General features: G+C 30.9%; 1 protein-coding gene across 4 annotated transcripts in view; it reads right to left on the reverse strand.

Moving 5' to 3' along the window:
- LOC127286868 (aryl hydrocarbon receptor protein 1) overlaps positions 1-22,948 on the reverse strand; it is a 100,019-nt gene extending 77,071 nt beyond the window's left edge. The window contains exons 1-2 of one of the 4 annotated variants that reach the window (XM_051313482.1): positions 22,694-22,948; positions 19,129-19,232 (exon numbers count right to left, since the gene is read on the reverse strand). Coding sequence is in view for 3 of the 4 variants with exons in the window: in XM_051313479.1 (XP_051169436.1) it covers positions 2,982-3,133 (152 nt within the window). In the remaining variant the exon portion in view is untranslated. Of the gene's footprint in view, positions 1-2,981; positions 4,476-19,128; positions 19,233-22,693 lie in introns of those variants that run through there. The other 3 variants (XM_051313479.1, XM_051313480.1, XM_051313481.1) reach the window with 3 other exon arrangements.
- Between the last annotated feature and the right edge of the window lie 1,121 nt (positions 22,949-24,069).

Genomic DNA, 24,069 nt, shown 5'->3' on the forward strand with positions numbered 1-24,069 from the left:
AACTTGGAGAGATTTTTCAGAAGATGATGATCATCAAGGTTAGCAAGCCAAGGGAAGTAAACAGGTACGGTCCGAGAGTGAATATACTGGATTGGAAGGCCCAAAGACGGGTTCGTTACGAGGCTATAAATGTGCGTTAAAAAACCATAAGGATGCGCAGCTTAATCACTTAAGAACTAATCGGGCCAAACTCGCGGAACACTGCTCCAGGCCTATCAGAGGAATATGCCATTGACCCTTTCACCAAAATTATCGTTTTCCTTCTCTCTCCCTGCAAATATATAAAATTCATCGAAACTCCCCCATCTCTAATTGATTCCAACAAATATCCAATCAAAATAAATACTAACATAAAAATGCAAAATCAAATTGAAAATCTCTAGAGAAATAAAAAGAAAACATAATAAGTAAAAGTTCAAAGATTAAAGAGAACTCAATTCTTTGAAACATTTCTGCTTTTTGCTTCAAAGTAAACATAATGGAGTATAAAAAGAAGTTCCAAGGATGATATTTCTCTATTACTTCTTCGCTCCTCATCTCTTTATCGACGTCGCACAATATTCAAGTTCCTGGATTTGGTGCGCATCAGCGAAAGGAAATATCATGATATAAGAAACTGCGAGAAAAAAAAATCCGAGAAAAGCGAATCCACACCCCTATATATATATATATACACAGTGAAGCTGACAATCGAGAAGGTCAAGAGAGAAACACTGACTAAAGTATAATCAGGTTCCGACGACTGAGTTCGTGGCCGAGTGTAATAACAGTAATCCCTCTCCCTTTGACTCTGCTGGCAATTTGGCCGTTCGCTCAAAAACTCCAAATTATAGAAGCTGCTGTCATTAGCGAAAAGAACGGCGCTACATTTAGCGAACCGTGGTAAATTTTTTGGAAACAACTCGATCCGCGAAATCTCCGTGCACACCACACTCTCTATACACAATATACCTGTGTTTAAATGTTTTGCAATTAAATAAAAGACGAAACGTAACCTGTCACTCAATACTTTTGAAGAAAAAATTTAATCTCAAGACGCGTTACACTTAATTTATTTCCAGGTTTCAAAAATAAATAACTGATTAGAATTTATATAAATTTAATTTATAGTATATAGAATTGAAGGTAATCCTTTAGAAATACAAATAAATTAGAAATTTCATTGAATTGGAAAAGTTGACTGATTTTTGTTATTGTAACTAATTGTTATTCTTCACTGAATTGTTTGCGCAACGGCATTGGAAGAGTTTTATAGCTTTAGCTCCTCAATAAACAACCCCCTTCTTGCTTCAATTTCTTGCTCTTGTCTTTTAGCCTGGAGCAAAAGCGAGCGACGGACCTACTCACTCCCTATCAGCGACCACTCAAGCGACTCAAAAGACCGCTTAAAACTCCATTAAGCTTGCATCCCAACGAGAAAGAATATATCCCTTGTTACCCATCAGAGGCTTTGAAAATTCACCTCTCGCGGTTGCCTTTCATATTTCTTTCGATTGGTTTGAACGACTGTTTTTCACGAAGCTATAATTTTGCACGTTAGTTAACACCAATCGTTCCTCGAAACGCTATTGGCACAATTTCTATTATTATCGAGGAATTTAATTTTTCATCCCGCCTTCTTTTGAATGTTACCAAAAATAGGATGCAATATCTATATAACAATAATCCTTATATTTTTGGACCACTGTTCTTTTTAGATAATTTTTTGTTTAACATACACACTATATACAGAAATAAATAGAATTCTTCAGTTAAGTTTTACATAACAAAGAATCAGTTTATAACTTTATCTAAATTTGTCTATAAATAAAAAAGTAAATATTTAGAAGTACTTGGTAAGTAAGTGTAAATATAAAGTATAGAAGAAAACTTGCAATGCTTTTAAACCGCAGACTTTACATCTATATGAATAGTTAATGACTATGGAACTATATACTTATATGGAATTACCAATAAAATTAGTAAAATATCATCACTTTCACGATAATAAGTTTCTATTGTATTGAATATTGAACGACAACTTGTTGCACTGTGATTTTTGCATCATGAACAAAGTTAAACTATATGCAAACGTTATAAACTATACATATATACATATTATCATGTAAAGACGCATATTTATCCTAAATGATCTCGTTTAATAAAAAAGAATGTTATTAGATAAGAAAGAAGGCACTAAATGCAAGTGAAACTAAAGACGACAAGACAGTAGGTTATTTTATCAGATATATAAAACATTACTGTATAGTACAACGTTAATATACATTCTTTCTAGACACATTTCAAAGTAATTTATAGTACTTAGATACATAAACTTGTTTAAGTTGTTGTATTTGGAAAAGTGATAAATCATAACGAATGAGAAAGATATACGAGATCAGAGTAAGAGCATATATATAAATATGTGATATAGAATATATATATATATATATATATATATATATATATATATATGTTGCTCAAACGGAAGGTCTATTACATCGTGAGACTGGGAGTATTGTTGAGCCTCCAGTGCACGTTGATGCATCATAATTGTGCATATTTGTATGAGGAGAAAGGATTGCCAGCTACTGGTATTCATTATTCATTGTGGTGATGAAAAGAGTTTCAATCTTTCAGCTCTTGAAGAAAATTGAATTAGTTTCTTTATACACTCTAGATCGTATTTATATATACAGGTTGTTAGCATTGTTGCATACCAATCATATCAAGATGTGTTATAATTAGAGGAAATAGGATTTCCTTTAAATAGGTGAAAACGAAGGACAATGGGGGTGGAAGTGTAGAATAGCTTCTATGGAAACAGTGGATCAAGAAGATTTTATGAACGCGGATAGAAAAAAAATATTAAGCAATACAGATACTCATAGGGTAAATGACTACAAAATCTATCATAAACATCCACCTATTTTCAATCTATTTGCTTTGTCTAGCACTTGCATTTAGCTTCAGAGATATATAGCTTCTTTTGTAAAACTAACCTCTTTCCATTACGGCGTCTTCTCTTTGTAGCATAAACAGTTCCCAGCTGACTCATGGCTACAGGATTGTTGGGACCCGACGGAATTGCCGATGTCGGGGTTGAAGCCGAGGCCGAAGCAGAAGCCGGGGCTGGAGCGGAGGTAGGCGTCATCGTGGGATCAAGTTCCGGGGGTTGTGCGTGAGGGGCGGCTGTTAAAGCAAGCCCAGAAGTTGGAGGATAGCATGCCGAAGCAGCTGCTGCTGCTGCCGCCGCCGCAGCAGCTGCAGCCGTCACAACGTATTCGGATGGCGTCTGCAGGGAACCAGTCGTCGTGCTACCACAAATTCCAACCAGCCCTTGACCACCGCCACTGCTGACGATGCCACCTCCAGGACCTCCGAGGATCCCCAGCCCCGAACTGGTTCTGTCCAGCGCGTACACCGTGCAAATTTTTATGCTCCTTGCAGCACCAAAAGCTGCCTCTTCCTCTGTTAGGTCATTCTCCAAAAACAACTCCGAATAACTCACTGGGTCCTCTGTTCCAAAATTCACAATCACGATATTCTAAACAATCTTCCCTAATAACACTAAAATTGTAACTTTTGTAATCTTTTACTTATTATTCCAGAGTCACACACTAAAAACCAAAATAATCCAAGGTCTCACAATTTCTTCCTTCAAGACAGTCTCACAAATCCAAAATATGTTCCAATTCACTGATGATCATCACTTTTAACTTTTACTTTCTAAACATTCTTAAGGTTCGATACAACCTGGAAGACACAATTTTTTTCACACTATCAAATGTCGTAAAATCCAATCCAGACTCTTAACCCTAATAGAAAATACCAACGGGCGCGGGTGGTAAAGAGTTGGGGTCACTGTGTCTCTTCCTTCGTGACAAGCGTATCGCTTCAAAACCAAAGATCCCTCACGGAAATCGAGCCCTTCTCCTTTCCGCTCACTCCCCTCTCACACAATCGCAATCTTCACCCTTCTCCTTTGCGCGAGTTCACCCCCTCCTTGATGATCTTAAGACACGGACATGCGCTTCCCTCTCTATCTTACTCCCCCTAATTTCTTCACTCCACTTTACTTTTTTACTTTAAATCTCCTTTCTAAAAAAAGCCAATATCACTATTTCCACGTGTCGTCCTTTCCCGCCATAGCATCCGTCACTATAAAATTTATTCCCAATATGATAATCCACAAATATTCCTCCACTATACCAGAAACTTAATACAAAGCCAGTAATGTTTTCCTCCACACCTGATGATGCCGGTTCTTTAATGCACTCTGATCACAATTCGAGGAATGATACCGGCACATTGAGGTGCGGCATAACACGATGCTTACCCTATAGATGCGTGTCGTACACTGGCCCTAAACTCAGTGTTGAATGTTGTTGTGTCACGGTAGGAGAACTGGCTGACTTCGTTATCCAAACCAGTAGAAGGGCGCTGTGGCGGGAGTGGCAAGTCAGTTGGATGAACGAACAGTAGCAGAGACCCCAGGTGGATACCTTCCCTTCCTTTACCCTTCTTTTACTCTCTATAGGAGTGATAGAAAGAGAGAGAGAAGCCTGAAGACGATCGTGGAATACACGGTGGTAGTGGAAAAAGTGAGTGAGAACAAGAAACCGCGACTCCCACTCCCACCACAATTAGCTCCGCCTTCTTTGATCCCATCACACGGTAACCACGCCTCTTTTGGCCATCATTCTGACCAATCACCAAGCCAGTATGGCGCCACCGATTTAACAACGAGACCTCGATACCATCGCACTCCAGGATTCCATCTACATATTCCTGCGACAAGTTGCTCCACATTGCATTTCTCTTTTTCAAGAATTAACTTCACGGAAGATCGTATTAAGCTATCAACCAGAAATTAATCTAATCGCTTAAAAAATTTTCCCGCCATTTATATATTTCTCATTCTATTCCGTGACTTCGTTCCAAATTACAGAATGCTACTGGAAAAATATATATATATATTGAGAAATCTATAAGCAATCATAGGGTAGGGTGCTGAGAATAGACGTCCATGAACTTGAAAGTCGAGAGGTCGAGATGATTTAACCAAAGAAGAAGATTAAGGAGGATGTAAATGAAAGAGGAAAAAAATTAGAAGAGATCGAGGAACATTAAATGAATAATATAAAATACCTAATGGGAATAATTGACAAGAGCAAATCAATATTGGTCCAATATTTAGCAAAACATGTTAGCTTTGGAAGTTATAATTATTATAGCTGTATTAGGTAATACTCTACAAAAAATTGCAAGAGTTCACTACTGGCGCCGTACTGGTACCGCAGTAGTCAATTTTTTTTAGGGTAATGATTGCTATCCATATAATAGCAATTGGGGTTAGCTAAATTCGTCGCACTGCATTACACTGATGGTGAATTTTTAATTGCACTAATAATAATAATTGGATCCAATAATTTTTAACTTCTCTAAATTCGAATCAGCGATACGTCGCTAATTTGTAGCTATAAGTATGCAGCTGATTCAAACAGCGTATATACACTGATGAAATAGTGTATAAGCGCTAATTATCAATTATACGCTGCGCTTGAATCAACTGCATTCCGCTGATTCAAATTTAGAGAGTAGCTAAATTTTTGAAAACCGTAATTGTTTTCAAAAAAAACTTAATCGACGAATCAACTCAATTTTTTACATATAGAAAAATAATTTATTTGATTCAAATAATCGGTTTACTTGATCATTATCAAATAAATATTTATTTCATAACCAAATAATTTTTGAGTCAATTAAATGGTATTTAAAAATAAAAATTATTTTGTTCAAGTAAATATTTATCCGATAATAGTCAAGTACACGATTATTTAAATAAAATAAATTTTTTTCCAGTGTATTTTTAAACTTTTTTTATATACGAGAGATTCTTTTTCAATCGCCCCAGCCCAAAAAGTCGATGTTCTTGGATTGGCTTTATACTTTGGTAAATTGTTGTCCTATATCACAGTAATAAATCCCCAAAATATAAACTCATTAAAAAAATATTTGTAGAAAGTAGAGGGGGTTGAAGTTTTGACGTTAAGGGTAACATTGTCATTTTCAAATCCGTATAACTATGACAAAAGTTAATGAATTTTAATTTATATATAATGAATTTTAATGCATTTTTCACGTACTTTTCAAAAATGTATACGAAAATTAAAAAAAAAAATTTTTAACCCCTTTTTTTTCAAAATCAACCCTTATTTTTCGATTTTCACCCCTTCGGGTATTTTTTTTTTTTTTTTTTTTATTTTTATTGGAAAGCTGAGGTTTTTTCCTATGAGCTATGTAAATATGAAAATGGGACAACAATAATTTTGTGAGAAACAGAATATTAAAGTAGGCGGTGCACCCGCGCTATCGACGCAAAGATGAGTACCCATCGTTGTACGCACTTATATTATTCCTGTTTACTTCAGTAAATATATATAGTCGAATTTTTCGTTAATTTTGAAAAATTTATAAATTGTTATAAACAAATGCAAAAATTTTTTTTTAACATTCGAGATTAGTTGCATTGTATTTTTAGGACCTTAAACTATAAGAAACCATTATAAAAAAAATTGATTTTTTGTTCGATAACATCGTTTTCTCAGACCCGGTCACATATATGCTTTTATTTAAAAAATATTTATATTTTTGTTTAAATTAAATAATTATGTAAATTAATCAATCAATAATTATACACTTGAATTATTTCTTTAATCAAGCTGCCTATTAAATATTATTATTAATTTACTCTTTTCAAATGTTCTCTTGTTTTCAAATTTTTCCCGCGTGTTAGTTAGTTTGCTGTCTTTTCGCTAGATGGCTTACGGCTTTTTAGTAACTCGCAACTAAGACTGATCGCTGCACATATAAAAGGGCTGACTATATTCAAATAATTTTCTTCCTCAATTTATTTTGAGAATATTGTGTTCAAGGTAAGTATTTTCGAGGTAAGTATTTTAGAGTTTAATTAACGTTTTATTTTTCAATTCGAGATTTTAAGTATAATTTACTTAAAATTATTATTTTCGATAAAATGGCAAAAGCCAAAGAAAGCTCCAAACTTGTTTGGAGAAATGAATGTGTAAATCCTTTAGGAAAAGAAAAACACAAATCAAATGATTTACGTCGCGTTTCAAATTATTTAAGAGAAAAATTTTCGACATTACCGGAAGATTCAAAAATTTGTTCTAAGTGTAGAAAAGAGATTTATAAATTAAAAACTACTCAAGATGATTTAAATTCAAAATTAAATTCTTCTGTTTCTAATATTGATTTTTCTGATCTTATTGCCTCTAATATTGAATCTTCTGATGCTGAAATTGACGAGCTGGATGATGATAAAGATGTTGATTTTGTGTCAGTTATGCCACAAAATTCTTCATTACCCCAATGTGATGACTTAAATCATAAAGCAGCTGTTGAAGTTTTAGAAGCAATTATTGAGAAATTTAAAATATCTCCTAATAGATCTGAAAGAATTCAACTTCTCACACTTGCACCAAAGTCATTGGGCAGAAAAAAAATTATGTCAATGTTTGGTGCATCCGAACGCAGCGTTAGGATTGCAAAAAAGTTGGTTTCAGAGCAAGGGATTCTAGCACTTCCTGCTCCAAGGAAAGGAAAACCTTTGGATTCTGACGTTGAAAAACTTGTAAAACAGTTTTATCAACAAGACGATAATAGTCGCTTATTAGCAGGGATGAAGGATTTTGTATCGATTCGTAAAAGTGATGGGAGTCGGGAGCATGTCCAAAAAAGATTGGTACTCTGTAATCTTAAAGAGTTGTACTCTCTTTTTAAAAGTGAACATAAAGAAGTTGAGATATGCTTTTCAAAATTTGCTCAGTTGAGGCCTGCAAATTGCGTTTTAGCTGGAAGCAGCGGAACTCATACAGTATGCGTTTGCGTGTATCATGAAAATGTGAGACTAATGATAGAAAGTATTGGCATTCAAGCTTTAATAAACGATTCACAGGTAAATGTTGAAAATTATAGCGATTGCATCAATCTCCTAATCTGTTCGCATCCAACAAGTAGTTGTTATTTAGGAGGCTGTGAATTCTGTCCTGGTGAGTCAAAAGTTGAAGAAAATTTAATTAAATATTTCGAGGAAAATGAAATTGACGAAATTAAATTTGATTCCTGGACGCAAACAGATAGGTGTGCTTTAAATACCATCATTTTAAGTACAGACGATTTTGTAAACGAACTTTGCCAAAAATTGATGAAACTGAAGTCACACCATTTTATTGCAAAAGAGCAATCATCGTTCATGAAAAGTTTGAAAAATTCTCTGCAAAAGGATGAATTTCTCATTACTTGTGACTTTGCAGAGAATTATGCTTTTGTTTTACAAAATTCTGCTCAGTCTTTCCATTGGAATAACGACCAAGCCACTATTTTCACAGTGGTGATTTATTATAAAGAATTTGAGAAACTGGAGCACAAAAGTATTGTAATAATATCTGACAATTTGACTCATGATACTGCTGCCGTTTATGTTTATCAAAATATAATAATAGATTATTTAAAAACTAATTTTCATCCTAAGAAGTTGTACTACTTTACGGATGGTGCTGGGCAACATTTCAAAAATAAAAATAATTTCGCCAATCTTTTGGCTCACCTGGCAGATTTTGGAATAGTAGCTGAATGGCATTTCCATGCTACAGCTCATGGCAAGGGTCCTTGTGACGGGGTTGGAGCAAGTATAAAAAGAAATGCTGCACGATACAGCCTCCAATGCTCCTCTGAAAATCGAATTTTGACTGCAAAAGCCCTTTTTGATTATACAAAAATATATTGCAAAGAAACCGTAACTTTCTACAGCAGTAAAGACGCTCATCTTGAGGCTACTCAAAATTTAAAAAGAAGATTCGACGATGCTCAAACCGTACCAGGTACACTACAATATCATTCTTTTGCAGTCACAGAAGATAATAAGTTACAATTAAAAAAATTTTCCACGGCATTGGAGTGTCATTATTTTACTAAAAAAACAAAAAAAATTCCTGCACGCGTTTCTCAACAAAAAATAAGCAACAAAAAAAGCAATAAAAAATCTAAAAAGTAATCAAATATCCTTCATTTCAACATAATTCAAATAATAAACATCCTTTTATTAGATTAAAAATAATTTTTTCTAAATTAATCCCAAAATAATATTTAAACCAGATTATATCCAATAGTTCATTTAAATTAATAATTTCATACCTATTAAAAACATGTTCTCTTTTTATTAATTTTTAATTTATCATTTTTCAAAATTTAAATTTCTTTCAGTAATAGTAATGCAGGCATTATTTTATGGACAGTCTCAACCCTGTAGAATGCAGAGAGCTGTTACTGAAGTAAACAGGAATAATATAAGTGCGTACAACGATGGGTACTCATCTTTGCGTCGATAGCGCGGGTGCACCGCCTACTTTAATATTCTGTTTCTCACAAAATTATTGTTGTCCCATTTTCATATTTACATAGCTCATAGGAAAAAACCTCAGCTTTCCAATAAAAATAAAAAAAAAAAAAAAAAAAATACCCGAAGGGGTGAAAATCGAAAAATAAGGGTTGATTTTGAAAAAAAAGGGGTTAAAAATTTTTTTTTTTAATTTTCGTATACATTTTTGAAAAGTACGTGAAAAATGCATTAAAATTCATTATATATAAATTAAAATTCATTAACTTTTGTCATAGTTATACGGATTTGAAAATGACAATGTTACCCTTAACGTCAAAACTTCAACCCCCTCTACTTTCTACAAATATTTTTTTAATGAGTTTATATTTTGGGGATTTATTACTGTGATATAGGACAACAATTTACCAAAGTATAAAGCCAATCCAAGAACATCGACTTTTTGGGCTGGGGCGATTGAAAAAGAATCTCTCATACATATATATGTTAGTATATAAAAATATTAAATACTTAAATATGCATGACTGATTTTTGACAATATAACAATTATATTCATCACACTGCTAATTTAAAAAAAGACATATACCGTGAATTTTAACTTGTAGATTATAAGATCATTTATCTCACTTTATAGCTGGTATTACACACCTTTTTACCGGTCATTCATCACATTAAAAGTTTACTTCACGCAAGCAGCATATGTATTATACTGACTCTACATGTATAACCTCTCTATCTCAACATCAATCTTTATCAAGTGTCTTTCTACTTCCGAATCAGTTTTATCAATTGTTCTAAGTAATTAAAAAATCATATACAATATACGATTCTGCAACAAAAAAATGAGGAAATAATTTATTCTTCTTTTTGAAGATTAAAAGCAAAACAAAAAATGGTCCTTAATTTTTTCCAAATTCTGAAATTTCTTTCTTCGCAGAAACTGCACTGAAAAAAAGTATCATTGATTCAAGAAAATCATTTACTTGTACGTATTTGATCCACTAAATTTGTTAATTCAAGAAAATTTACTTCAAACTAGTAAAATTTTCTTAGGTCAAGAAAATATTGAATCAAATGCGGACAAGTAAATAAGTTTTATTGATTCAATACTATTTTATTTCCAGTATATATAATAGTTATTCCTATACCATATATAGAATACTGTAAAATATGTAGAAGATAAACTTGTCAAACATGAAAGGAAGTCAAAGTGACAGGTATAAAATAAGATGAAAATATATTTATCCTCAAACGACAACATCGACATTGCTAATAAAAGAGATAAAGAAAAAGAAAATGTGTAGAAATATACAAGAAAAATAAGAAACAAATTGACACCAATTAACTTTTTCTTCATCCGCCATGAATCCTTTATATATATATATTCTCATGTTTTTTCTGAGCTGTCTTATTGTTATATCGCGCCAATGGGAAATGGACCTAACTTTCAACTATATTTTCTTTTTGTTTTGAGAAGATAACGTGAGAAGCAAAAGAGGAACTTATTCAGTTTTTAAGAGTATATATTGATTTCTCAATATGGGCTCATTAAATAAAGAAAAGCATAAAAATTACTGCCGAAAAAACAGACAAAATTTAGTACATACGGAAAAAAATCTTTATCTGGAATAGCGATACGGTATTTCTCTAGAAAAAAGAAAAATTTCGCTGTTCCAGTGAAACTTATTGCTGTTCCAAGTGAAACTTTTTTTGCGTGCGTATAATAGAAAAAAAATCTATAAAATTCATACTGCGACTTATATAATTTTAATAAAAACGATCATATAAGAATAAAACACAAGTTTCAAATATTGAGTGAACTGATTGAAAATTTTAATTTTAATTTTGTGTGAACCATATATATATAAAAAAAAGACATACCGTCAAGAAAGGACATACATATATATTTTTTCTGCGCACACATACTAATCACATACATTTCAGAAGCTGTATATATATCTCGTGCTAGGCAAATAATATGCCCTGCGAGATAACGACTGGTATGCAACAAAAGAACGACTAACAATACGAAAATGAGGTTTAATTAGGTAAATCATTGTTTTGAAACGTAAGCCAGCAATCAGGGTGGTTTAGTATAGCCGATGCGATGTGATATCGCTGGTCGCTCGACGACGGTCGCGCCACTTCGTTGCACCGAGAGCGACACGGTCTGCAATGCTTTATACTTATAATTGCGTGCTATGAATAATTACTGTTATACATATATGTAGCTACCTGAGATAAATGCAAGTAGTGGGTAGCTACCCAATATATATACTCCCGACTCTATTTATATACAGTATATGGAATTCCATCTTTTACCATAATTCACCGCTTAAAAAAAAATCATCGTCTTTCAACTCTTTATTTACTTTTATGCAATTATATTGATAATGATAGTAAAACAAATTAACAACGCAAAAACAAAAAGAAAATCTTAATTCAAGATAAGAAACAAGTCTTATCTTAATAGTTAAAAAACTATTTTCATAGTGACTTCGTATGAACAATGAATTTTAAAAAATTTCTTATGGATATATATATATATACATGAAGAAACACTTTTACCCAAACCCCTACAATAAATAAAAATAACGGATTCCAATCATTTTGTATTTTTCTTTAAAAAAACGGAAGCTTATGTTTCTTTCAGAAAGGGATGTGTCTTACATTCAAGAAAATTATTTAAAAGAAATGAATAATGATGCACAAAGCTTATTCTGGGTCAGAGAGGAAACACATATTGCTTATTATGCGTTATTACTTTAAAATTTAATATTCATACAGATGAAATTTCGCAATAAATTTTTACTGCCGTTCATGTTTTCAATCTTCTTTCGCTCCATTTATAAATGTACTCAAGGGAAATATTTTACGTAATCAATTTTCACTCAGACTCTAAATAAAATTTTTACTTACAATTAATTGAATCATGCACTGTAAAAAGAAGGTATTAAAACAGTACCAATTTTAGGTATCAAAATATAGAACCAAATAAAAATTTAGTACCTAAAATCGGTATTAAATTAATACCTTTCGTTTTACAGTGTGAATTCAATTTTTTTTATAAATTTACTACTGAATAATTTGTTTAAATTTTCTCTTACACTGCAAAACTTTTCGTTTGAAAAATTAATATGATTTGTTTGAAAATAAGGATACAAGTTCTGTTTTTATGCGATTTAGTCGTTTGAATATATCAGTGTTTAAACCAAATCATACCGAAAATTAGTATGGTAATATTAACTTTATTATTTGGTTAAAAATTGTTACATTTTATACGACTAAATCGCATAAAAACAGAATTATCCTCATTTTCAAACAAATCATATTAATTTTTGAAACGAAAAGTCTTTCAGTGTATTTTATTAAATTAATTTATATAAATATTGATATATTTTTATATTTGTATTGTAATATCGAAAAATATAACAATATTATTGAAAATAATTATTAAAAAAATAATATATTGATTATAATTTTCCACATATTTTTATTTTTAAACTGCATGTTGCATAAAAATAGGTGAAAATAACAACTAAGGTAGGTTTAATGACTGTTTATCTTCTTTATCAAGCAAAAGCTTGTATTGTCCCTTCGTGGCGACCAAGTTTTACTTGTTTATGCTTATCTGTATGGCAATTATTACTGCAATTGCAGTTTGATCGTCAAATAGGCGCGCGCACTGACACCCTATGTATAATTATTGCAAGACTATAACTCGCGATTCAATGATGAGTGTTATTTTTATACAGTATATATATATATATATACATATACATAGGAAGTATCATGTATGCTTAATATTTATAAAATGCAAAATCGCTTTCGAACGATTCGATACACCATTACGTCGTGTGATGACAGAATTAGACATCGCGTGTTTGACTTTCAACTTTCGACACGCATTTGATCTTGTCATTCGGTCATTCCCTTTCTTCGATCACCTTTTATCCATTATCACCGCAAAAGAAAAACTCATAAATTATATACACAATAATTTGCAGATTCACCTAGAGAAAGTTTTACAAGATACATTTTCAAATCTATATGTATGAAAACTTGTCAAATTCTTTTGAAATTTAATAAAAAACTTGCTTAGAAAAGTTATTATTACACGGGAAAAAAACTTCATCTGGAACAGCGAAAAGTTGCACTAAAATATATAGTGATGAATGATTTAATTGAAACAATTAGAACTTTTGCTATTCTTGTTGAAATCTTTCGCTGTCCCAGGTAAATCTTTTTCTCATATAAAGTTAAAAAATTCAAACTATTTTTCGTCATCATTATTTACATTCACAAAAAAAACTATGTCAACAAACTGGATATATTCAAGAATAGAAGAAAATAATTTAAACCTATATGAGACTAAAACTCGTCATCTAATTTGAAGGAACAAATTTGGATGAATACTTTTGTGATTGCGCAAGAAGACAATAAAGAAGAAAATTTTCTCTCTAGATATAGCAATATATTTTCAGCATTAGAAAATTGCACTATAGTTGAACTAGATTAGAGAATGACTGTCAAGCCATTAAATTTAGTGAATAAACCCTCAAGAAGATATGATGAGGGAGGGAAATATATAAAGTTTTGTAGGACAATCAAATATATATGTATATAACAACCTTGAATCCTGCAAGCTCAACTATACGACTCTCGTTTCAAACTAATTTCTTCCCTTCCTTATTATTTGTGATATCGTGGTTCCGTCATTAGATAAATTGACCACTAATCCTCCGGAGACTGGTGATTCCGTGCAAGTTCAACTTCCCGTGACTGCCCAATATTGACTCTCGCCTTTTGCTTTAGGACAATGTGACCTGCCGGTTAGTTGGATGGGTATATAACATACTTCGACCATTAGACAAACGATAAATACGAGAGGGTTCGTGATCGACATGGTTCATCAACTCCTAGGTCAATCGTACTTTTCACAATAGACATGGGTCGCGTGCCATGGCATGCGATACAAAAGCCTGGTCCATTTATATATATAGCCATCACTTGCTAAGGCACATGTGAATGTATATGTATATACATATATACCTTCCGACGGTGTTGTTTTCATTCATCACTATCAGAGATTTATAAAAACTGCCTTTAAATCTGGAAATATTGCAATCAGTGATGAATACTTTGATAACCTACTATGTCAAATATTGTTTATAAGTAATGAGTAAACTATAAAAAAGCAGTACTAAATTAATACTAATGAAGCTGTTCTGAAGAATGAGTGTACTACACAGTAAAAACAAAGTCTTAAACCGTTTACACCTTAAATTAAGCCCATATATTTTGCATAAGTCTGTCCTTTTTTAATTGGTCTGACTCCGTTTACACCTTAAATTCAGCCTCAAAAATAGGCTGAAATCAAGATTTCTTTTTTAGTGTGTAACGCACAAAAACTGAATCAGTACACTGAGAAAAAATATGCTTTTAAACCAAACATCATTTTTGCCAAAAGTCCATATTTAATTCAATATTTTCTCGAATAAAGAAAATTAGTGTATAGATCAAATACATCAGAATAAAAATAAAATTTTCTTGAATCAATATAATACTTCTTTTCCGTGTATTTGTTTCAAAAACATGATATGGAATTTATATCATATTTGATGAATTCTATAGCATATATGTTTTTGCATCAATAATTTTTATGCCTTTGCGGCAGAAATGCTGTGTAAATTCTATATATCATATTTTTCTCAGTGAACATATATAGTATTCCTAAATTTGTTTCAATCAATTTTTATTCGAACCTAAATATATATATATCAAAACAAAAATTCTTTCCGGAACATTCCGAATCAATCCGTTTCGTAAAGAAGCTGAATTTAAATCCTATTACGTCCTGGAATTTCATTCCGAATCAATCCGTATAAAATTAAATTAATTCAAATAAAAATTTGTATTCAGTTACACATAAATTTATATTCGGATAAAATAAATTCATTCGCTTGGAAACAAGTTTCAGAATACTTCGAAATAATATTTATCAAAACTGATTGTATTTAAATCCTTAACTTTTGTTAGAGAACCTATTTATGCTTCAGGGGGCTCAAAATTGAAAACGAACAGATTTTGCAATCTCGATTCCTTTCACAAAAAACAAGGTATCACTAAACTAAAATACCGTGGTTGTACCAGTTACCGTCCATGTCCCAGTATCCGTCCATTTTACAAATATCTCGTATAGTAATTTAAATTATTTTTTAACAATAATTTATTCCTTTTGGCACGCAATCGACTTATTAGTTTAAGTAAACAAATAAAAGAAAATAATTTGTTTATAAATTATTATTTTGAAAATTAAACTGGACGGAAACTAGGTCTTAGGTGGACGGCAACTGGGACATCCACGGTATATACGAAAATTTTAGAAAAATTTCAACGACTGAATTTCGTTGATCATCATAGATTCAAACCTAAAAATAGATGATTGACAATAAAAATGATATCATAATAATCGTTACCTATATTCTCTCTTCTACGAATCATTTAATCATCATGAAAATATAGAACCTATACGAATAACTTTTGATGATGTAGGACGAGAGTATAATGCAGGGTATATATATAGATAGTTTTACCTCTCTACGCGTTATACTAATTGGTCTTCTGAAAAATATAGTAAACTGCAAAAATATTCGACCTACTACAGCTGTCGAACCGGTGATTATATCCCAGCGTCTCTTCCATGGTCGACGCTATAGTGCACATTACATTGTTATTATAATGAACATGGATAAATAGAAGCCGCGGATACGTGATCGTCGCAATTACCTTCTTATAATGATTTCCGAAGGTATATAGTAACATATAGCAAAAGTCAGTGGAACTGAGAGAGCAAGAGAAAGAGAAAAACGAAAGGGAGAATCCAGCTTCGAAGAAATTATCAGAAATTATGAAGCCGAAGAAATTGGTAGTCTAGCCCATGGATGATTGACAGGAGGTCTGCTTGCAACCAATCGCTACTCCCTCCTTTTTTTTCTCTTCAACGTCCTTCTTTAACCCCATCTTTCCATCATTTTACCATCTCTTTCACGTCCTTCTTCAGGAGCAAAATCCCTATATGAGATGAAGTTAAAATATATATATATATACGATGCCAAGAAGATTGACGCGATATTGGAAATCTTTCAAAAACATAACACACATTGTGTATGTGTTAAAGACAAAGGAACGATTAGTAGTCAAAGCTAGTCCATTCAAGAGGATGTAAGCGCGGTAATTAGTCAAGAGCCTCAAAAAAGGCATCGCACCAGCGGGATTCCGAGTAATTCATTTAACAGCCCAATTTCGTGGCATAAAAGTAGAGTCAAGTCGTTATCTTGCCGCCCTCTTGCTTTCGTATTTCGAGGCCCAATAAAACTGTATAATTCCGACTGCCGACGCGTCGTTCAATGACGAGCACATTGGTATCTCGCTCTTCCTTGGACACAAACCGCGCGCCCATGGGGCAATATATTCTTTACTCTTCAACATTTCTATGTCTACCGCGTATATATATATAGTGAAATTTAATGTTTCGCAAGAGAGAGAAAATGTATACACCACTATCTCGTATTACACATCGTAAACGGATTATTAGGTGGCTTCGGATTTTTATGGCTCATTGAGCTCAAAAAAATATCGAGAAAATTATACAGGTGTATAGTGCACGTTCAAAAAAAAAAAAATCATTAATTTACTTCTTCTTCATTAATTCTTCCTAGTTTGTATAAAGAGATTCATTTTTCAATTGAAAAAATTTCAATCGGTTACTTAACTATTATCAAATATTAACTTGAACCAAATAGTTTTTATTTCCAATATTTTCCTCTATTTTACAATATAATTTATATAGAAAAAAGTTGTACAAAATTTACTAAAACTTAATGTTTAGTTTTCTACTGCAGTGTGAATATTATTAAAACTTGTAATTTTAGAATAAAAAAAAAAAAATAAAAAATAATTTTGCCTAATCATTTTGAACCAGTGATTATGAGTTCAGATGTCGAAGTATATCTATATATAAACATATACATGCGTCTAAGTTCTCGGATCTTTGACGTAACGATAAAAGGCCTTCTTTCGTGGCCTCTTCTTTCTCTCTAGCATGGGAAAATTTCTGAAGATACTCCCTATATTCTCCACGCTATAATAATCGCTATTAAACATCACCTAGTAGCTAATTATCGACGAACTCTTGCAATGACCAAGAAAAACGTTACGAAGTCTAATGAGTATTGTCACGTAAATTGATGGTGCCCTGGTTCTCAAACGATTCGAACTGACCCTTTCACATCTGTATGAAAAAAAAGAAACAAAAGACCATCTAACTTGTCCTTTTTATAAGGAAAAAAAAAATTACCTCTTTTGTTAAACAAACAATCTTCTCTATTTCACAGGATATCTTATACGAAGATTGACAAATAAAAATTTATTACGAAAAAACATATCGGATAGTTTTTTTTCGGGTCAATCACAATGCGAATGAAAAGGTAAATTCTGACAGAAATAAATCATTAAATAAACGAAAGAAGAGAAGATGCTTGCTCGAGTTGTCGATTATTGAAAAATTGCCTGCTACTATTTCTCTCTTTTTGTCCCTGTTCCTAAAACGAAATTTTATCAACACGCAAGCAAACTTGAGGCCATTCTGTTGGCCACAAATTGGTTACCGCTAAGATCCGGTAAATTTATATATTCTTTATAAATTCTTTGACGAGAGAATTCGACATTGATCTTTTCAAATTGTGTGTACCACATATTATTGGTCTTTGTCAATTGTATGTATATATATATATAGAGAGAAAAAAAAAAGAAAATTCGAGAGTAACGTTAGAAGAAATTATAATTCTTCAATTATCTTCACTTTCTCTGCTTTGTATATATATACATATATCTATAACATGCCATCAAAAATAATATCCGTTCTCACATCAATTTTCTGCGAATACAAATCTTGACTCTTTTCACATAATATTCCTTCATATATATATATTTTTTTTCTTTTATTCCAACCAATGGCAGCTTTGCGATTAATCTAAATACCTATATTCTTCCTTGGAAAGAACCAAGTGTAAAAATAACAAGCGAGAATGCACGCGACCAAAATGGCGCGAAGACGAGGCGTATATACGTGGAAATAGATGGATGTGCATTTATATATTGAATATATATAGTGGCCTATGTGAGTAGGTGCACTTATTTTACATTTGTATGGGTAATTGTGTTCGAAAGGGCTCATAGATAATAATATAGAGAGGAATAAAAAATGAACAATTTTATCAGTCTCAACGATGAACAGCGATAGGTTATAAAAACCTTATTCATAAAGATTTTAAAAAAAAAGTTCGCATAGTCTAAGACATGTAATAACGTTAGACATCTATAAATTAAATAAGAATCCCCGCAGCATTTAAAATTTTTTCTTCTTAAACTTTATAAAGTTCCAATTTAAATTTTTTTTAGTAAAATTAATAAGATAATGTGTTTTAAAATGGGTTTGAAATTAAATTAGCCTTGATTGTAAGGTTAATCTTAATTTAAACAAAATAAGAACTTGAGATCTATAAATATTTCATCTCAGTGTTAGAGAAATATTTCTTTTTTGCGGATAAGAAACCAACATTTTTATCTTCAAACAAAGCTCTAAAATTGAGATTTTAGAACCATTTTTGCTTTAAATATCAAATTTTAACAAAGTATTGTTATATGTACAAATAAAAATTACATACCTTGCAATATTCAAGTAGATATCATCCTTGCGATTTGATGAACGCACGTCTTGTTTTGTTCTTTATTCTGCACTTTTGGCACTTTAAATGGATTTTGCTGCAATCTGAAACACAAAATATTTAAAAATATTATTATCAAAATGTTAATAAATATTTTTTTCTGAAGTAGAGATATATAGTTTTTAATAACATATTATGAATGAACATAAAAAAATAAAAATATTGACTTCCCGACAAAAATAAAAAACAAAAAAAAAAAGCACATCAGACACAAAATAAGTTTCCCGATGCGTGAACAGTCATTATTTCCAAATAAGTGAGATAAGATCCATGGAAACATAGCGGTCTCTTTGTTATTCGTTGTCGTAATTAGGCGGAATTAGTCAAACGAAGATTCGCTCGAAAGTCGTACATCATGTATAGACAAGTCGCGACCACACGGACACTCAAAAATGCAGTCAACATGCACTCATATTATCACAAGTTGTTCCTATCTTGACACCGACAAAGACGCAGGATGAATTTCATTAAAACCACAAGAAGAAACTACCTCCCTCCTCCACCTCTTCTTTCCGATTCTTTTTATTATATACAATTGATTTTTATCCGAGATCCTTCCGTCATTTCAAAAAGTCTTTTTAAAATTTCTCCTTTTTAGAATTTCTTTTTTTTTAAATCCTACACTTTTTACTTATATATAAAAAGTTTAAAATTATATAAAAATATTTTTAAAATAATCTAAGTTTTCTATGAAAATAAAAAAAAAGTTTGATTTATGTTTTAAGATGACGTGTGCGCATATATGTATATTAAAAAAACTACCACATTTATGTTTCATTATGCGAAGTTTGACGGGCGTGGTCTTAAACACACGCACAGACAATAACTTCCGAACTCTCATAAACCAGCCTCAACGTCTCATTTAATGAACGGCTTGATTATCCCCACCAAAAGGATTTAGGAGACCTGATGCCAAACGCGTTATTTAACGATGGATTTACGATGAAAGATTAAGCGCGCAAATGAACAACGCTCGCATATAATATGTGCAACCTTCCTTCACCCCTTTCTTAATTCTCATCCCATAAAGTCATTCTTCCTCTTTTCAAAATCAATTTCCAGCTTTCTTCCAAATATCATAAACATATGTCAACCAAAATCATATAATTCACATATTTAATCCTTAATTGCCACACGATATCAAGTTCGATAATATATATATACTATATATTTTATAATATAATATATATGTATTTTTATACATAAGAAAATTTTACAAGAAATAATAAATAATTATATGTATATACATACATAGTAATTTCTCTCATGCAAAGCTATATTTTGACATCGAATTTAATCCAATTAAAAGATAAATTCTAATAATGAGGAATGATTAAAGTAAATACTATATAGTGTAAAATTAAATACATTAAAGAGGCATTAATTACAAAATTATAAATTCATCACGTGAAACTATTTCAAGTCGTGTAAAAGCCAAATGGTTTCAGCCCCTTATTATTCCCCTTTCCTGTGTAAATTGATAAATGAGTTTAATGTAACAACCTTTACGTAACCATGATTTAAATTAATTCGTCCCTCAAGTGACAAAATATATATATGTGTAGGTACATGCTAAGACAATTAGGCCATCTTTCTGCAGAATTACAATTAATTGAGACCTTGGAAATATCATTCCAAAACACTTGTTTATATCAGAGGCAAATTAAAGATTTCTATCGTCATCAATTAATCACCAAACATAATTAAAAACATAATATAAAAAAAGTTTATCCGTAAAAACATTATACATTTGTAAAATTTGCAATTTTTTTAAAGCAATTCAAATGAAATTTCATGTTGTCAAATCTGGGAAGAAAACGATTTTTAAAAAAGATAAAGAGTCAAAAATGGTTTCTTATTTAAAAAAAAAATACTTGAAAATAGTAATTGGACATTTCATACCGCAAAGAAAAAAAGATTTACCTGGAACAATGAAATATTTCAATAGAATAATAAACGATTTAATTGAAACAATTAAAACTTTTGATATTTTTGTGAAATGTACCTTTTTCGCTGTTTCAGAGGTAAATCTTTTATCCATAATTTTAAAGTTCGTACACGGAAAAAAATCTTTCTCTGGAACAGCGATATGTATATCTAGAATAGCGAAAACTCTCGCTGTTTTAGTCAATATATCCCTGTTCCAGTGAAACGTATCGCTGTTCCAGGTGAAGATTTTTTTTCGCGTACTCAAACATGTGTACTGAACAAAAAATTTATTTGATTCAAATAATTGGTTACTTGACTATTATCAAATAAATATTTATTTATATTGAATAATTATTATTTGAGTCAATAAAATGGTATTTGTTACAAATACAGAAATTATTGTTTCAAATAGTTTACTCAATTCAAATAAAAATTATTTTGGTTTAATTAAATATTTATTTGATAATAGTCAAGTAACCAATTATTAGAATCAAATAAATTTTTTTTCAGTGTGTGATTTAAAACTATAGCTATTTAAAAATTCGGCTAAATGGAAATTCAAGTAAATAATAAATCTATCAAATGAAAATTCGTTAAACTAAGAATTATATTTAACAAAACTTCAGTTAAATAAAAGTTCTGCTAAATGAAAATTCAATTAAATAAAAAATTCAGTAAGATGAAAATTCTTTGGTATTGAAAATTGATAATTATTAATTACAAGAACTCTTCTCCGAAAAAAATAATAAACACGTTCTTTCTCCAAGGATAAAAAGGCGTCTGCCAATTAGTATTGTTAGGGTGATTAATCGTGACATAGGAAATAAATTCAATTGATTATATACAGCGCGAGCCACACCCTATGTCGCACACGCGTTAAATATAGTGCTATAATCTTCTTTTGCCGCGGCAAACTGCAAAATCGCTAAAAAGACGGGTAGATGGATACAGATACGAATCGAGCGCCATGTCTGCATATAGGCATATTAATCGCAAGACAACATCGGCATCGTGCGCGTCGAGGATCTTAGGGCAGGTGGAAGCGCACATATTTGCCCCGCGTCTGCAGGTTTTGCCCAACTATATATACTATATATATATATATCCCGCCTGCCAATCGAACTGACACGAGCTGACACAACTTGACGAGCCTAGGAGTATAAAAACTGACATAAGAACCAACTCCTATACATATATCCATTCCATCCGATTACTAAAATATTGACAAGGAATTTCTCCTCTGATAAGATTAGTTAAGTGACGCAGAGGAATTAAAAAAAGCACTTCGCTATTTGTTTTTTATCCTTTAGCATAATTTAATTCCATCTAATTACCTAATTATCTCAACGATGAGATTTTTTTCTAAATAAATTTTTTTTACTTCTCTAATTACACAAATTAATTTATTTACTATACAGAGAGAATTTAATCATACATTTTGATTAATTTAAATAAGTACATTTTTAGTTATATTTATATTTAAATTTATATTAAAATTTGTTGCGATGCTTTTTTTTAAGTTTAGATAGCGAAAAAATTCTCTCTCATATATAAGTTATAGAAAACTTATACTCACTTTTCAAAAAACAATACACAAGCCGTTGGTAAATTCTGCAAACCATCCGGGAGTAGACATCTATTTCATCCTGGTGTGATGATATTAAAATGATATTGATGACTATGATTTCTTTTAATTTGTTTCTGCAATACATAGTGATTAAAATTATTATGTTGTCTTACACTGAGAAAAATATACTACTGAAACAAAATTTCTACGAAATGCATAAAAATTGATTAAAAAGTATGTGCTGTAGAATTTGTCATATTTTACAACTTCTATAACACGTTTTTCAGTCAATATAATTCTTATACGTTTCACCAGAGATTCTGATTCAATAGTATATTTTTTTCAGTGAAAATCTTTGTAAGTAAAAAAATTTTTCTACTGTATAACGTCAAATTTTAATAAATATAAAAATTTGTCGCTACATTATTTAAAAAGTAGAAACTTATTTTTACGAAACAGAAAAAAAATAAATATAATACAATAAATAGATTATCAGAAATTAATAATTGTAAGAATAATAATTATAATATAAATATAGTATAATATAACATAAAATATAATAGGTATAATATAAATGTACCTAATAATATAATTAAATAATTATAAGAATAAATTAAACATTTTTACATTTTCCTGAAAAAATAAATCATTAATACAAATTAAAAAGGTAACAAAAATATTATTGCTCACCACGATGATTCAACTGAAAGTAAAATCTTAATTAAACAAGAACAAAACAATTTATAATATAAATAAAAAATTTATTAAATACTAAAGTAAAAGTTGACTCAACATAGTGACATAAAGATACACGGAAAAAAGATTTACGGAACAGCGAAAAGTTTCACTACTATAGCAAAATGTTTCAATTATTGCAATTAAATATTCCACTATTCTAGTAAAATCTTTTTGTTGTTCAAGATAATTTTTTTCCGTGTAAACAAATGCAAACAATTTCAAACAAATATATTTTTACTGTATTACTTAAAGCGGCTAAAAAATTCCCGATTTTCCCTACCTATAGCTATATTTAAAACGAAAAAAACTTTCCCGATTTCCCTACCTATAGCTATATTTGAAATGAAAAGAAAAATTCCTAATTTCCCTAACGCCCAGGTGCAAAGACCTACACTAGGTTTAACGTCCCGGGACGCAACCGTCACCTGAGCGCAAATTTCTGAAAGAAAAACTATTTAATTAGTCATTAAATTAAATTATCAAATAAATTATTATTTAAATTTTACATGCATTAATTTTTAATTTCAAAAATTGAAAATTTAACATGCAAGACAAGAAAAATCTATATTTAATAACTTTGAAATTAATTAAATGTAACAAATCTATTTTGAATTACTTTTTTTTAAAGAAAGGAAATTACTTTGAAT

This window comes from Leptopilina boulardi, unplaced genomic scaffold (assembly GCF_019393585.1).
Source record: "Leptopilina boulardi isolate dan_hultmark-lab unplaced genomic scaffold, ZJU_Lbou_2.1 LbouV2_364, whole genome shotgun sequence".
NCBI classification, from domain to species: domain Eukaryota; kingdom Metazoa; phylum Arthropoda; class Insecta; order Hymenoptera; family Figitidae; genus Leptopilina; species Leptopilina boulardi.